Source organism: Falco biarmicus, chromosome 4, assembly GCF_023638135.1.
Source record: "Falco biarmicus isolate bFalBia1 chromosome 4, bFalBia1.pri, whole genome shotgun sequence".
In the NCBI taxonomy this organism is placed as follows: Eukaryota; Metazoa; Chordata; class Aves; order Falconiformes; family Falconidae; genus Falco; species Falco biarmicus.
The window spans coordinates 77,097,902-77,113,853 of record NC_079291.1 but is presented as its reverse complement, the minus strand read 5'-3'; the positions used below and the strand labels follow the sequence as shown (position 1 = coordinate 77,113,853).

The 15,952-nt window shown below is 39.9% G+C and overlaps 1 protein-coding gene and 1 long non-coding RNA gene across 2 annotated transcripts in view; one reads left to right on the top strand and one right to left on the bottom strand.

Moving 5' to 3' along the window:
- Positions 1-799: 799 nt before the first annotated feature.
- SHISA9 (shisa family member 9) overlaps positions 800-15,952 on the top strand; it is a 191,495-nt gene continuing 176,342 nt past the window's right edge. Inside the window, exons 1-2 of the mRNA XM_056338407.1 lie at positions 800-1,550; positions 8,763-8,890. Of these exons, the coding sequence (XP_056194382.1) occupies positions 946-1,550; positions 8,763-8,890 (733 nt within the window). The 5' untranslated portion in view covers positions 800-945. The remainder of the gene's footprint in view (positions 1,551-8,762; positions 8,891-15,952) is intronic.
- Positions 1,180-15,952, bottom strand: part of LOC130149105 (uncharacterized) — a 38,130-nt gene continuing 23,357 nt past the window's right edge. The window contains exon 3 of the long non-coding RNA XR_008821795.1: positions 1,180-1,307. This is a non-coding gene — a long non-coding RNA (uncharacterized LOC130149105). The remainder of the gene's footprint in view (positions 1,308-15,952) is intronic.

Genomic DNA, 15,952 nt, shown 5'->3' with positions numbered 1-15,952 from the left:
GGGAGCGCCCGCCTGGGCGGGAAGTCTCTTATGTAAGGGATGGCGGGGAGCGGGGCCTGCCCCGCGGCGGGGCTGAGGGGGGCGAGGTGGGAGCCGGCTTCCGCGGCGGGGCTGAGAGGGGTGGGGGAGAGCCCCACAGAGGGGCTGCTCGGGAGGGGGAGGCCGCCAGCCCCTCAGAGGGGCTGCTACGGGGAGGGCGGGGGGGGGGCTTCGGAGAGGGGGGCTGGGGGCCGGAGGGGTGGCAGGCCGGTGCGCAGCCTCCCGCGGAGGACGGGCTGAGCTCGCCGGGCCGCCTCGCCCTCGCTGCCACCCGCACGCTGCCCGCCAAGGCGGATTTCCCCCTCGCGGCAGCGCTTGTCCGCCGGCTGGATGCCGCGGCGGGTCCGTCCAGCCGGCCGCGCTCTGCCCTGGCAGCCGTCGCCTCCCGCGGGCTCGCCCGGCTCCGGGCGGGGCTCGGCGAGCGCCGTGGCTGGCTGAGGGAGTTGTGCGAGACACCGCGCCGGGCTCGGCGGGGGAGCGGAAGGTGGGTGCCCCCGGCGCTGCACGCTGGCACCAGGCAGCGCGGGGAGGCTGCTCGCTCGCCCTCTCCTCCTGCCCGCCCCTGCAGCGCGCTCGCCTCAGCCCTCCCGCCTCGTGGCCCCCTCCACGCCCCTCTCGCCGAGCCCTTTCTCCCCAGCCCGCCGCGCCGCGCGGTGCCCCGCACTCCCGCCGCCACCTCCACCCCTCGGTACTCCTCCTCCTCCTCCTCCTCCTCCTCCTCCTCCTCCTCCCTCTCCCGCGCGCTCCACAAGTGCCGCGCTCGCTCCTCCGGAGCGGAGCGGCGACGGGCAGCGGCCACTGCCCGGGGGCGGCGGCCCCGGCCCGGCCCGGCCCGCCCGGGGCTGTCCGTGGTGCTGAAGGCGAGCGCGGGCTGCGCGGACGCACGGCCCCTGACGGAGCCCCTTTATGTTCAGCTCCTGGCGCAGCGCAGCATCCAGCAGCTCGAGCGGCGGCGGCAGCATCGCTGAGCCGGGGCTGGGAGGCAGCATGGAAGGCTTTATTCGGCTGCTCTTCGGCTACTTGGTGGCGGACCTTCTCACGCTGGTGTGTCGGGCTCAGGAGAAAGCTGGCCAGCAGCTGGGGAGCTTCGTGGTACTCTCGGGAGGAAACCACTCCAGCCTTGGGGAACAGCTAGACCCCTCTGAGCCACCTCCCACCCCGGACTTCTGCAGGGGCTACTTTGACGTGATGGGGCAGTGGGACCCCCCCTTTAACTGCAGCTCCGGGGAGTTCATCTTCTGCTGCGGCACTTGTGGCTTCAGGTTTTGCTGCAAGTTCAAGAAGACAAGGCTGGATCAAAGCACCTGCACAAACTATGAGACACCGTTGTGGATGAACACTGGGAAGCCTCCTTCCCGCATAGACGACCCTCTGCATGACCCTACCAGGGATAAAACCAACCTCATTGTCTACATTATCTGTGGGGTTGTGGCAGTCATGGTGCTGGTGGGCATCTTCACCAAACTAGGGCTGGAGAAGGCACACAGACCCCAGCGGGAGCACATGTCCAGGTAAGGCTGAGTGCCAGGCAGCGGGGTCCCCTTCCCCTCTACCTCCCCTTGCTACTCCTAAAGAGGAGAGAGGAGCCCATGTGTTCCTGTTAACAGACAACTCCTGGCAGGAGTTTGCTGCGTTCCCTTGCAAGGCGACTGAGGGAGACCAACTTTGGTGAGCAGAGCTCCTGTGGTTCCCCAAGCTCTGGTTATCAAAGTACATGCATATTGAGGAAAACTACAAATAACTGTGGAGTCCACACAGACAGTAGTCCATTTTTATCTGCAGTGTCTGACCCTCTCCCCAACAAGACCCAGCAAGTGTTCCCTGATATACTGTGCATGAATAGGAAAACAAAAAAATCCTGAAACCAGCAGCACTGAATTATAGAAAGCCTGATAAGTTCCCTCTTCCAACTGTCTCAAAGCTTGGAAAATGTTTTTACTTCTCAACAGAAGGATGTAAACAAATGTCATCTCACCCTTCCTCTCCAGCTGCAAAACGGTTTTGGCAGGACCTTCCCTACTCCCCCAACCCTTGCAAGTGTGTGAGCTATTTGTGAAATTTCTAAGCTGTGAAAATGAGCCAGGGTGGAAGGGAAGAGGGAGACACAAGAAGGAAGAGCTATTGTAGAATTCGTTAACGTTTTTTCAGTTACTGTTGAGAGGTAAAAAATGGAATATGAAAGCCTTGTCTCATCTGTATATGTGTGTGTTATACACTGTATCCACAGTGTAATGGCTGAGTTATATCAAAAAGAATATCCCCCACCTAGAGTTAGGCATGCTGTGTGCCATCTACTCCAGATATGGCTGCCTAGTGGTGGATAGGCAGGTTGGCAACTCAGGACAGAGCCCAATGGCTTTAACCACACATTCCAAACCCAGACTGTCACAGCAGTTCAAAATCAAGGCATAACACATTTGTCAAGTTTGCAGTCTGTCTGATTCTTTATGCTAATCCCAGGCACATGAAAGTAAAGCAGATGGGGGAAAGGCATTAAAAAAGGCAAACAGCTCCGTTAAAGAGTCTAAATAGATTCCAGCATATTGGGCAACTTTAGTGATGAAATGCAATTAAAGGGATACCTTCTACTGGACGTGCAGTGTGGCAGAAAGCTTCCTCTTGCCCTGACTGGTAATGGTGTAGTTCACAATCTTTGAAGCTGAGATGAAGAGCCATCCTTTGAAAGACAGTCCAAGAGATCAACTCAACACCTGAAGCCTTATTTTTTACTGAAGTTTCTGCATGACTTTTTGATTAAGTGCTTATCCTGAAATGAACAGAGGAAGCCACAAAAATACGCCTGCAAATGCATCACCAGTTCACTAGCAATTATTTGCTATTTATAAACTGGCTGATATGGATACGATTTCACTACCAAGGAACAAAGCACATTGCAGAAATTTTAGTCAACATTATGTGTCAGTGATACTTCTGCAAAGATGGTTTTTGTTGAGCAAGGTATAATAATCCTTTAGACATGTGGAATATTTTCACATTTTCTCACTAAACTGAGAAAAAGAATATATGGGTCCCAATTTCCTTTTAAAATCTCACTCTTAAAATACAGAGCTTGTTTGGAAAAAGCTCTTCCTTGCATTAGCCTCCTTCTGTAGTCTCTTCATGCAGGCAAAAAGGCAGGGCTCGTAACAGTTACAAAACCCACAAGAGAGTGAAGTTGTAGCCATCCCTGCTTATATATAGATTAAATAAGTCCTATTTCTACTCGTAGAAATATTTGTTATCTAAAGGACAGGTGTGAAGTATTCTGAAACGATATTCTGTCTTAGTTTATGGAAATAGAGTTATAGGGGATTGGAAAATCATTCTGAAATCCTTCAGTCATGTATGCATAAAGATTAGGTTTCTGAAGTGGTTTTTAAAAAAGGTCGTCTGTTACTCTGATTACTTAACAGTGTCTGAGATCTTGTACTTTTCTTGCCATGATAACGTTCAAGTCAGGATTATATAGAAACTTGGAAAGTCATGATCACATGGAAAAACAGTCACCCACTCAGTACACATAATAGCTAGTCATGTTCTGAAAAAGCAGCGCTATAGCTTTTTTTTTTTTAAAAAAAAAAGTTCTCACACTCTCTTACAGCTGTGGGGTGGGCTCACCCTTAATTTGAAAAGGAATTAGATTTGTAAATCCCTTCGGCAAACTGAAAATCTGTTCATTGAGTGAAGAATCGAAGTAACCTCTCTGTCCTCAAATGTGTGTTTAACTAAAATGTTACATCCTAGCTCATTTTACACAACTGTGTAAAAAAAGGCTTCAATGCTTAAGAAATAAATAATTTCTGTTTAAACAGTTAATAGTATCAACAATTAAAATATGTAGCTCATATTCCTATTCACCTTATTTTATAACAGTCATCGCTACAATATCAAAAAAACAACCCCAAAAAGAACACCTCCTATGTTTTTTTCCTGTACTAAACCTTATTAATAAGCAAAAGTATAATGTATTGGGAGTGTTAGGTAGGCCAAACTAAAAGTACCAAGTGTTACTCCATTTTTGCTGGCAGCAAGAAACACACAGAGGCTGATTTGTCATCTATTTCCTTAGTTAAGATTGTCTTCTCACCCCTTCCTAGCCAATGGCTACATGAAACACTTGAATCCTCTTCATTCCTATGAAAAAATTCACCTATGCAAGGGATGGTACTGCTTATCAAAAAAGACAATGCGTAATATAAACTGGTATTTTTTTATGAGAGCTTATTTATTTTTTAGAAAGTGAACAGAATTTACTGGTGTAAATTGTATATTCCCATTTTTGATTTACTAATATTTTTTTAAATATGAACAGAGACCTGACACATGGGAATGAGAACACTGACTTATAAATAGGAAGCAAAACTGTGCCGCACTTATTAATTCCTTGCATTATTTCATCTTGCAGTCAGTGGATCTGCTGTTGAAGTAAGACACTGGTGTGTGTAAGAGTGGTACAATGTTAATAAAGGAAACTTCACAGGCTTGGTGAGTGTAGTTTCTATACACTTGCCTTTCATTATTTTTTGTTTACTGTTGTAACAAAACAAACCGAGACAACTCCATTAATTTCACTGAATTTTCCTGAAATATTTGACAATGAAAAAGCATTGTGGAAACTTATTTGGTGAAAACAATCCATAGGAAAAAAGTACTTATTGGGCAAGTCCTTTTAGGAAAAAGGAGTCAAAGTGTCCTTTTTTAGAGAGCTTGTTACTTCCTTTTGTTTTGAGAAAAAAGGCCAAGTGTGGCACTGTTCACATTTTCTTTCTTGTTAGATGAGTGTTTTTCAGTATAAAACACTCTTACTGTTGGCATGGAACTGTAAATCTGGAGATGAAATGGAGAGGAGAGTACAGTACTAACTGTACATGGCATATTTCGCTATAGACATCATATGATAGTGTTTTGTTCATATAATTTTCCTGGTTTTTAAATTTGTTATTTGACATTGAAAGGAGATAAATATTCTCTTCAGCTATAGTGTCCAAGAACTAAGCAGTAATGGTAGTACCAAACAGAGTAACTCTTACTTCACCCTCCTGCTTTCTAGGAGAGTAAGGGATTAAGATGGTGTATGTTTTCAGATATGGCAAAGCAAATGAATGTGGCAGTATTGTGCCTAAAAGGAGACAGAATTGATCTGTCTCCTGAAGCAGACCTAGAAGCTCCGTTAGGCATATGAGGGCACCGTGTTCTTGCTGATAAAGACTACATCAGTGAGACTTCCAGGCTCCATCAGTTAAAGTGGAGAATCCTCGGTTGAAAATGAGTAGAAAAGGGAAAAGCTTTACTTCTCTTAAGGGGGATATTTTTCGGTAAACAATACCACACCTTTGTCTTCTTCCCTAATCCTTGTGGAGAATGTGCAAACAAACCAAGAACTGAAAGGACAATATTTACAGTCATGCTCAGATGCTATAGCTCCTGTTTTTCTGAAGCAGTGCTTCTGACACTGTTAACAGCCTTCCAAATATTGTGAACCATCTGAGCTCTTCTTCCGTGCTGAGCTCATGAGTGAAGTCTTCTGTTGATCATTCAAAAGGCACGTACCTGGGGCCAAAAATAGTCTGACTTGCCAAAATCCTGAATCCTAAGTGTGAAATTATTTCCCTTACGGGTTTTGACCCAGTTTTGGAGGCAAAACATGACAAGTGACCTTTCATGGAATAACCTGTGTTTCAGCTTCTTCAAGCTTGTACCCATAAGAGAAATGCCTGGCTCCACGTGCTTTATAACACCCAAAGTAGCATTACATATCCAAAGAGAAAAATCCTATGGCAAGAAAAATGCTGAAGTTTTGTAATACTTGATAGTTCTGGGCCATGAGCTCCTACGTAGGTAACATTTCTCCACTTTTGTAATGCTGCAATCAATATCAATACACAGGACCTAATGATATCACCACCTGATTAGAAGGTTATCTTGTATTTTGCATTTCCTTACAAAATTATTCAGTATAGCAAAGGTGTAGATAAAGACCCTCTAGGTATATATAATTTTTCAATAGGACCCACTAACAATTCCTTCAGATAATGAACAAAATCTATATGATGATATTCAGGTGAGACAAATGCATGAAGGTATTATAGGAGTCTGTTGGCCTATGTGGAATTTTTTGAAACAAACGTCTGTTCAAGGATTTTGTCGCATACTAGGGCACAAACCTCCCTTTATCCATTTCATTATATGGGTAAATCCCTAAAAGAACAAAGTGCGGGTACAGTATTTCCTTTGTACTTAAGTGATATACAAGCTGCTACACATTTTTAACTCTCCCTGACATCAGTGGAAGATAAGGACAAGCTCTTTGTTATATGAACTACTCTGCCCTGAGAAGATTATACAACTTTGACTAACAAAGTATAAAGATAGCTGCTGTGCTGTTAAAAATAGAACTTGATGGTGAATAGTTCCTTTTTTCTTAATATAGCGGGAATCGGACAGTTAATTCCTTAAAACCCCTTGGAAAAAAAGCCACCCTAAAATGGTAGAAAACTCGACAATTTCACAGACAGGCAGTAGTTAATCTGCTACTGTACGCGGTGTTATTTAAAGTCTACAGTGAACAATATTTACCTTCAGATTAAGGGCAATGAGGAAAGCATTTTTGAAAACCCGCTCTCACAAAGTTGGGAAATGCTAATCTGTGTATTACAAGATCTCACACTTTCAACTCCCACGTTGTAGTCAGGAACTTTGATTTGCTTTTCTTCCCTTCCCAGAAATGTGTCCAGCTGCTTCTGGAATTAGAATTAATATTGATGTCAATAATTTTCTTTGTATAGAGACATATTTGTGTAAATTGACTAAGTATTAATGGTTTTGGTCCCCACTTTTTTTCAGCTGTGTTTTGCAATATAATGCTTTCCTTTTGCATCATTTTCTACATACCTTTGTGAGGTCTCATCTATTGAATTCTTACTATTCTGCTATGTAGGCCAGCTCTGCTATTTCTGCTATATAAGCATTGCTTCAAATGGGAGCATTGCTCTGATACCATTAATCATTTGGTTACTGTCTTCTGACCTTTTACAGTATCAACAGAATATTCTGTAACACGTTGATCACAACTGTAACTAATATTTTAATAACATAATGCCTAGCCATAAACACAGTGAAACATCAGTATCATTCAGCTGTGTACCAAAGCAATGTTCCTGCAATCTGAAAGCAAGATCCAGTTGTGGATTCCTCTCTGTCTGTAACTTAAACTATTTTTAAATATTTAAAAGTACAGTGCTTCTTGATCAAGAAGTAATCATGGCACAGGAATACAGTGGAGGAGCTAGACTGCACTTGCTATGGCTTTCACCAGTGAATGTGCTTTTTTTTTTTATTTATTAGTTTATAAACTAGTCTTCCTTGATGCAGTATCTGGGACACTACATGTAATTTTGCAGAAAATTAAACTAAACTGGGCAAAGTGCCCAGAAGATGCATCCATTCCCTTTAAAAAAAAATCACTCAAGGGGTCTAAAAACTAAAACTAGTAAAACAGAAAGGAGGCAAATAATAGCCAGTGATGCATTGACCTGAATAGAAAAGATTTGCACTGAACTCTGAAGACACTGGTAACACACAGCATAGCTTTCCTTTGCCTAAGGCAACAGCTTCTGCAGGTGGGCCAATTGTTTTGTATGGCACAGTAGTTCAGCAGGTAGAGATATGGCATATACCTAAGGGCTAATCCTGCTCCTACAGAAGTCAATGGTAAAACTCCATCGCTCAGAATCGCAGAGAAAGTTAGTTGTTGCCATGCTGAGAGTTTCAGAGCTTAAAACTCAGTCACTAACTCTGGATCTGCAGGGCTAATACAGGTGTGTGTGCTTATCTGTATGCCTGGCACTCAGCAGTACACTCGACAGTGAAACTAGTTCTTAGAAAATACACCAAACTAGGATGACTCTGTCTCTTTCAGATATAGTTACTGCCTGCAGCAATGCAGGAAAGGTCCACAACCAACATCAGGTTGGGCCTGGCCTAATTGTTAGGAATCCTTTTGCTTGCTCCCTCTTTGCTAGCATAAAACTTTAATCCTGTTTCTGAACTGGCTTCAAAGCCGCAGTACAAACTTTGCTCCATCTTAATGACTAGGACACTCAGAGAACTTAGAAAAGGCATATTTGATCTCCTCTTCTGGATGGGAAAAGCTTAAAGCCCTGACCATGAAGAGAGCTATGCCTACTGGGTTTCTACCTGAAAATCATACGACCTTTCAACTTTGGTGACATTTTTGAATGAAAATGGCCAAGACCACTGTGTTGTGTTATGCTCTGTGCAAAGGCATGTGTGAGAATTTACTTTGACAAGCCCTGCTGGTAATCTAGGTGTGAAGTTAACGGGTTTGTGAAAGCTATAGACAGGGGCTAGGTGCTGAGGTGCTGAGCTTAACCAAGATGGAAACATTACTAAGCACATGCTATAGCAGAAATCTGCAAGTCTCAACAAGCTTAGATTATGTTCCTACAAAGCCAAGACAACTAAAGAGCTTAATGTGTTTCTGTGTATTACTGCTAGCATGCTGTCTAAGGCAACCTAAAAAGAGCCTTAGGTGCGAAGTCTCACAATGCATCTGATTCCCTGATTTTGCTGTGAATGGAGCTGGTCTCTCCAGCAGACGTTACAACGGACAGCATCTCAAACAAACAAACAAACAAAAATTGGAATGTATTGGTAATGCCTCACAGATTTTGCAGGTTCATTCTGGTTTGTTTGGTTTTCAGGGCTCTTGCTGATGTTATGCGACCTCAAGGTCCTTGTACAACAGATCATATGGAAAGAGATCTAAACATTGTAGTGCATGTGCAACATTATGAAAACATGGAGACGAGACCTCCTCCAAATAATTTACGTAAGTAACATTATAACTTTATCAGTATCTTGAATGCTGGCACTAAAATTAACATTATGAAACAAGTATTGCTGGATGTCAAATGACGGTTGATAGTACATGGGTTCTTGCAAATTAGAAATATTCTTTATTTCAGAATTAGAAACATTTAGGATTTCCTAGTGCAAATAGGGTAACACTAAGAGAAAGCCATTTTGAATAGAAAAATTACTTATTGTATTTATTTTTAATTAGTTGTCTTGGTTGACTAATATTAGGTTTGTATCTTTGTCTCCTACCTGGTGTTTTTGCACAGCACATCAAGCTATGCTTTATTCTATGTTTTGCTATACTAAAATACAAATAGTTAAACTTACATCAAGATTTGGCAAGGTGTTACACAGGGCTATAACATCTAGTAAGAAATGGTCTCATTAGGCTGTTATATCATCTCCACTAGTAAAACAGTTAAACACTTTCCTGGAGAGCATCAGGTTGTGTATGGTTTTCACTTTCTAATTTTTTTTCTCTCTAAGGGAAAAGGGAAAGGGATATTATTATTTGAAGTTTTAAATAATATTTTTGTTCTATATCTGCTATTACATGTTTATGTTATTGAAGGAGAGGAAAAAGTGCACCTTGGAGCTTCAGAGGAAATACAGTCACATTTCAGGTGATTCTGAAGTCCTAGGAAACTTATTTCTCAGTCTTGTATTAGACCAGAGTACAGCTCTTTCTCATGCTCAGATACATTTTCCTTTTATAATGAACAGTTCCACTGCATTTTAATTTGGATATATATTTATGTACTTTATATTTATCTGTATCTTATATATCTATACACATATATAGATATATATACATGCATACAAATCATAGATAATATATTTACAAATTTAAGTTCAATGTATTTATAAGAGAAAAGGGGATAATTCAGGAAGGTTTAGATTGTTAGGCAGTGGATGGCTTTATTCTGTGCTGTAGATCAACATTGATGTGCATTTTACTGCAAATATACTTTTACTGCATTGGTATTTGCATTTTGAGACATTTAAAGTATATGCACTGGTCTTATCTTTCTGTAACTATAGAAAGCAGAAAATTTGCTTATATTTGGACAAAGAACAAGTTTTATTTGGATTGCACGGCACAGTTATTGTAAGATTTTACTGCTTTCTTTTGGGGGAAGGGTGTAAAAACAATGGGAGAAAGAGCAGATTCATATGCTGCATGCACTCCTGCTACTTGTTTGTGGTAGAGGCTGACTGTGATTTCTTATGCGCATTGTTACAGAGTACTAGGAGAGAATTAAAGCCGTGACCTCTAATAAAGATACCACATATAGTGAAGTGTGACACCTAATCTGTCTGCACTGCTCTACAGCAAAGTACTTCCACCTGGGCCTATGCAGTTCTATACTGCAGAGGGGGAAGTACATACATACTGCAGCATTACATCCCTAACTGTATAAAAACACACCACCTCTGGAGGGGAATTTATGCTTCTCTCTCAATTAAAAGTGCTCTAGCCCCCTGGAGCTGAGGTGGTGAACTTCTGAAGGCTTAGAAAGGATGGCAATATGCACTGTATCTCTCTTTTCTCTGTGTATTAGTTCTTTGCTGATCTCTGATCCCTCCTGTGACCATGTTTTCAAGAAGAAAGATGCCAGATTGTAAGGAAGTTAGGGTACAATCTCATATGTGAAATGTTTATTCAGAATCCCAGTTAATGAAGGAGCCAGAAAGTAAAGAGATTCTTAGTGCATTGATTGTATTGAGATTTTTGTAATCATCACAATGAGATATTTTGCTTAAAACTCTTTGTATACTGCAATATATGACATAACACAGCAGGTTTTTAAAACTCATTGTTTCTTGGATTTGAATTCAGATTTAAGCCTTGCTTCTACAAACTCTTGCATATAAACGCAACTCAGAGCCACACAGTTACTGCAACAAGGAAGAAAAAAAATACATTTGATAATATCTTAGGGTCTTGGCTTATGATGACCCCAAACACCTGTACCACCTCTGTCTCAGAATTTGGCCCTCTGGCACAGATGGAAGAATTACGTGTGAAACAGCTCTTGCATCACTGCAATGTACAACATAGAAGCACTACTGCTACTTTGGAGCTATCTTAATCCATTGGGTAATGAATAAGGGCAGTCCCAAGACTGCTTCACATGCAGCTCAGGCATTCCTGCTACAGATGGAAACTTCACAAGCAAGCAGCTACAATGGTAGCTAGTTCATTCTCTAATCATCATTATGGATTAAGTCAATCAATTCTGGATTGTTCAATGCAGACCTTCAAGTGGTGCAATTACTCAAGGCATCCTATAACCTATATTACATATGTTTACTTCATAGTGAGTAGATCATTATTCTGTATTTGTTGCCATTATATTCCCTCATAAACTCATCTAAAACCTGACTAAATGACCTACTAGATTTAGTCTGAACATCACAAATGATTAAAGTCTGTTGAGAGCATGTGCATTTATGGTGCAGAAAAAAAGCTTTATAAAGAAAGATTACTAAGACATATTTTCCAAGTCCAGTATCTTAGCAATTTGAAACTTTATAGTGGAGCTCTGAAACACTACAAGAGTGGATATTACTTGCAGATACTTGGCAGTGCAGTATTACCTACTACTAGTGCTGGAAAAGTGACAGGCTTTTTTGGGTATTTTTACAAGGAAATAAATCAGAATGAATTACAGCTTTTGTGGAAATTCTATTCCAAGTATTTACTTACGCAGAGAAAATGAAATGGTACAAGATTATAGCATCAGACAGTTTGATAGGTATTTTATAAGGTTCTAAGTTACCACTTTCTATCTACTAGCCATCTCAAAATGAGATTTAAGAAATTGTGACTGATGTACTTTTCACATTGGTCCATAGATATGAAGAGGGCAGAAGGAATTTCTTAGGCATTTGTACCCCTTCCATATTGTGTCTTTTAGAATACTGAAGACAAACTATTGAAGGCCAAACATTATTAAAAATGTCCTAATTTGCATGTTCATTTTCCCTTCCTGCCCTGCTGAAAACATTTTGCTGATGCTGCCAACCCATTCTGAAAGTGTTTATGAAGGGAAGCTCTGTCAAAAGGACAAATTTCGCATGATCTCTGACACTGAAGATGAGTGTGTTTTTGTTTCTGGACTGTTTGTTACCAGAGGACAAAGATTTCCTGAGTTGCCTGCAGCTAGCACAGCTATTTGCCGAAACTAACACTAATGGAAGGCCAGAAGTCGAGATCCCTTTTCAGTGTCCTGCAGTTTACTCAGTTTCTTGTCCCTTCTTTTCTGATACTCAGAAAATAATAGATGTATCAGAGGTTCTGGAAAAACAGATTTTTTTTTTAATTTGCCCATGTGAACCCAGACAACCTAGATGCTTTTTAGTAAAAGCTATTTTGTCCTTAGTTGTTGCTGGTTGTCATAATTTTCTTCTAGTACTGTGCTTTATTTAGTATTACTTTTCTATTACTTCCCTTCATTCAGAGACATTAGAATGTAGTGGTGCTTTGTAAACAGGTAGCAGGTATCTACCAAGAATCACAGCATTTAAGTTTTCTAACACAAAATGTTAAATAAAATGAAATGAAGAAGAGAAACCCAGGACATTTAAAAGTTATATTAAAAACATCGAATCAAAACCAAACCTTCCTGCAGAATTTGAGTTTTGTTCATCTCCGACTTTCATAAATCTTAGGAAAGCAATAGCGTTCAGTATTTTCTGTTTTCTTTTTTTTTTTTTTTTCTTCTTTCTACTTATTGTGATAGAAGCAATTTATTTAACTTGTTTGGATTATAATACTGGTGCAGTGGGAGTTAGGAGGCTTTGTAGCTACATCCTCATTTCTGAAAAGTGATTACTGCTATTATTTCTAATTAATAATCTATGATAGCAGAGTGAAACAAATACTTAAGTTAGTGCAATACACAGTCACTTTTCCTAACGATCAGTAAAAGCTGTTACTCTCTTCTCATTAATAACAAGCCTTGCACTAGTATATTTAAGGCATTTATGCAGACTCCCAAGATAAAGGTAATACTAAAGGGAAGCCAGTTCCAGATTAAGGAGGTTTTCAGGTGAAAAATGCTAGCTTTTAGTTAGTTTGCCTTGTATGGATTGTTTCTTCATTTTAAATTTTACATTAAAAAAAGAGAAATGAATTGCAAACACACCACTCAAGGAAGTGCTGCACTGTATCAAATGATCAGTTTTAATACTGGCCAAGGATTTGCAGCACGTGATTAAAATGACTTTTTCTCTTCTTAATTATATGCAAGAGAATAATGTGTTTGCTGCTGTATTTGATTGTCAGTTGTCCTGGATACTTACTGACTACAAATGCTAATGCTAAAAACAAAGCTAAGACATTTCTGTAACTGGTGCCTTATGATAAGTTAACTTTTGTTATTTCTTTGTGTATGTGTTGCTACAGTAGGCATTTAAGAAGTTCTTGCATATTAGAATAAGTGTTCTATATTGCATATTCCCATGCTTTCCCCCATTTCTGTAAATAGAAGCTCAGCCTCTGTTTTCCAGTGAAACTGTCACTAGTTTTGACACTGTGAAAATGCAGTTAGAATTTGCAAGAATTTTTCTTTCATCCCTAGTGAATATGCTTTTTGTTGTTGAATGCAGTGGTCTTTGTCAAACTAATTATTTTTATGTTTAACATACATAAACATGATTATATCAGATGATTCACTGTTATTGCATTGCCTGAATGTAATTCCTACTGTTGCTTGTGGGAAATAAGCATACAGCCATATTAGGCGACTTTAGCAAAGAGAAGTACTATTCTTTGAAATGCAAAGCTCTTGAAGTATATAAAACATGATAATTAATTTACTTACACAGTAACTGTTGGACAATGAATTACAGAGCATTGAGGAGGTAGTCCTTGAAAATGTGCAGGTATTACTGTAACAATAAGCTTCTGGTGGCAGAGACCTTGACTCTACCAAGAACCTTGTGCGGACAGAGAAGTGCAAAATCTGAAGGACTGAGCAAATAACTGTGTGTTTGACCTCATTGGTATCTAAGTTGTTTGGTTATGGTAAAATGCTTTTTTTAGGCCTGGCTACATGCACAGGTCTAGCCCAGAGGAATTGGACTATGTTCTTCCTAAACTTTAATTGGCTGCTCACCTCCTTACTTGGAAGGACAAAGTACAGGCAGAACAGCTGAGCTGTATAGACAGGGTTCCATGTTTTATGAGGAAAAGATGGAGAACACTAATAAGTCCTCAGCCAAGAAAAAGGTAGTTTCAGTACAGTGACAGAAGAAGTGCTGCTGATGGAGTGCTCTGAAATGGTGAAGAATGAGGGAGAATAAAATAGCTAGCTTAATTGCAGGATGTACTTAGTCTGCAAGACACTACAGCGCTACGACAGAGGGAAGGGACTGCAGTCAGTAACTATTGGGAATTTGTTTCCATTTAAAGCCTTATTGTTCACTGCCAGTATGCAAAAGCTCATTTTACTGAGGTTTCTATGATCTATCCAGAAACCACTTGACAGTATTCAAAAGAATTGGATAATTCAGATTAAATTCCTAAGCTAAAAGCTAGTAGTCTTAACTTAACTCTGGGAGAGGGCTGCTTTCTGCATTTTAGTTGTAATATACAAGGAGGACAAATTCCACATTTAAATTACACACTTTACAAAACTAATCATCCAAGGAAAAGCCCACACTACCATCACCAGCCATGTCAAAAGAAATGTTGTATTTTTAAAATACAATTTATGTTTGAGGTTAAAAGCTGCAAGCTGCTTTGTCACAGCTACCTTGTGACCACTTTTTAAACCACTTTAAATTAATTTCTAGATACCAACTTCAACTGAAATTATGCTACCAGTAGAACTTCATAGCATTAGCAAATTGATGATAGAACTTTTGTTAATATAATTACAGAAGTAGCAATGCATTTCAGAGCTCCAAAGCTTCCATACTGGAGACAAAAGTTCCTGTATAAACTTAGTCTGAAGATGCATTTCTCTTGCAACTCAGTCAATGTAAGACAGTAATGTTTAATCAGTTCTGAACGTGTGTTTAGCCTCACGATCATTAATATAAAAAATGTTTCTAATTTACATTCAGATTTTAATTCAGATGCATGATGCTGATTTATGACAAGATGCTATGAAACTTCTTGAAACACCGATGAGTATTTTCAAGGAAGTTAATTGCAACCTGAGTGTGGGAGCTTCTGAGTTTAGGAATGACAAAAAGTAAATCAAATGGAATACCTTATTTGTCATTGACTGTCGTATATTTAATCCATTAATTTTTTTTAGAAAACAGGATGATTTTGAAAATGTTAATGTATGCCATACACAACAGCTTTTTATTCATAACTACACCAGTCTTTACCAAGTGTAATATGTCAGAACACTAGCAATGATCTTACCATACAATTAATTCCATGCCTTTGGAATCATCCTGTTGGCTTAATCTGGCAAATGAAAAAAATCTAAAGCAAATAGTAAACACAAAATTTTGCATGAACAAGGACTGAGGGTTTGCATCCTGGGTCTATAATCAAATGAAACTATGAACTTAACATCATTATGTATGCTCAGTGGGTCTCTTCTTTAGTCTAAAGTATTTCTTGTTATATATGATTTTATTTGAAAGTCCATGAGAATGTTAGGCATCCTACCTGTGATTCTAGCCAGTGGGATATGTTTTGAACCATACTGGGTAGGTCTTTGTAAGCTCTGCTCCATATAACCATTTCCATTAGTACTGAACAATGAAGATTTCTCTCTTTTTCATTTATTGTACAATAAGAACAATTAGATTAGATTACTGCCTTGCATCCTATCATTTACTTCTACTCAGCTTTTAATTCAGATAAATTTGACATATCTTAATAAAAATATTCATCAACGTAAAATGTATTTGGGAGAAATACAGTTAATCACTGACATTATCCTTTAGCAGCAATAATTAACATTATAGCAATAAAATTATTTAGAGTATGTTTTTATACTTTATAATGTAGTTTAAAAGGGTGAATGATTATTTAATAAAATAAAAATTATTTTCATGACAG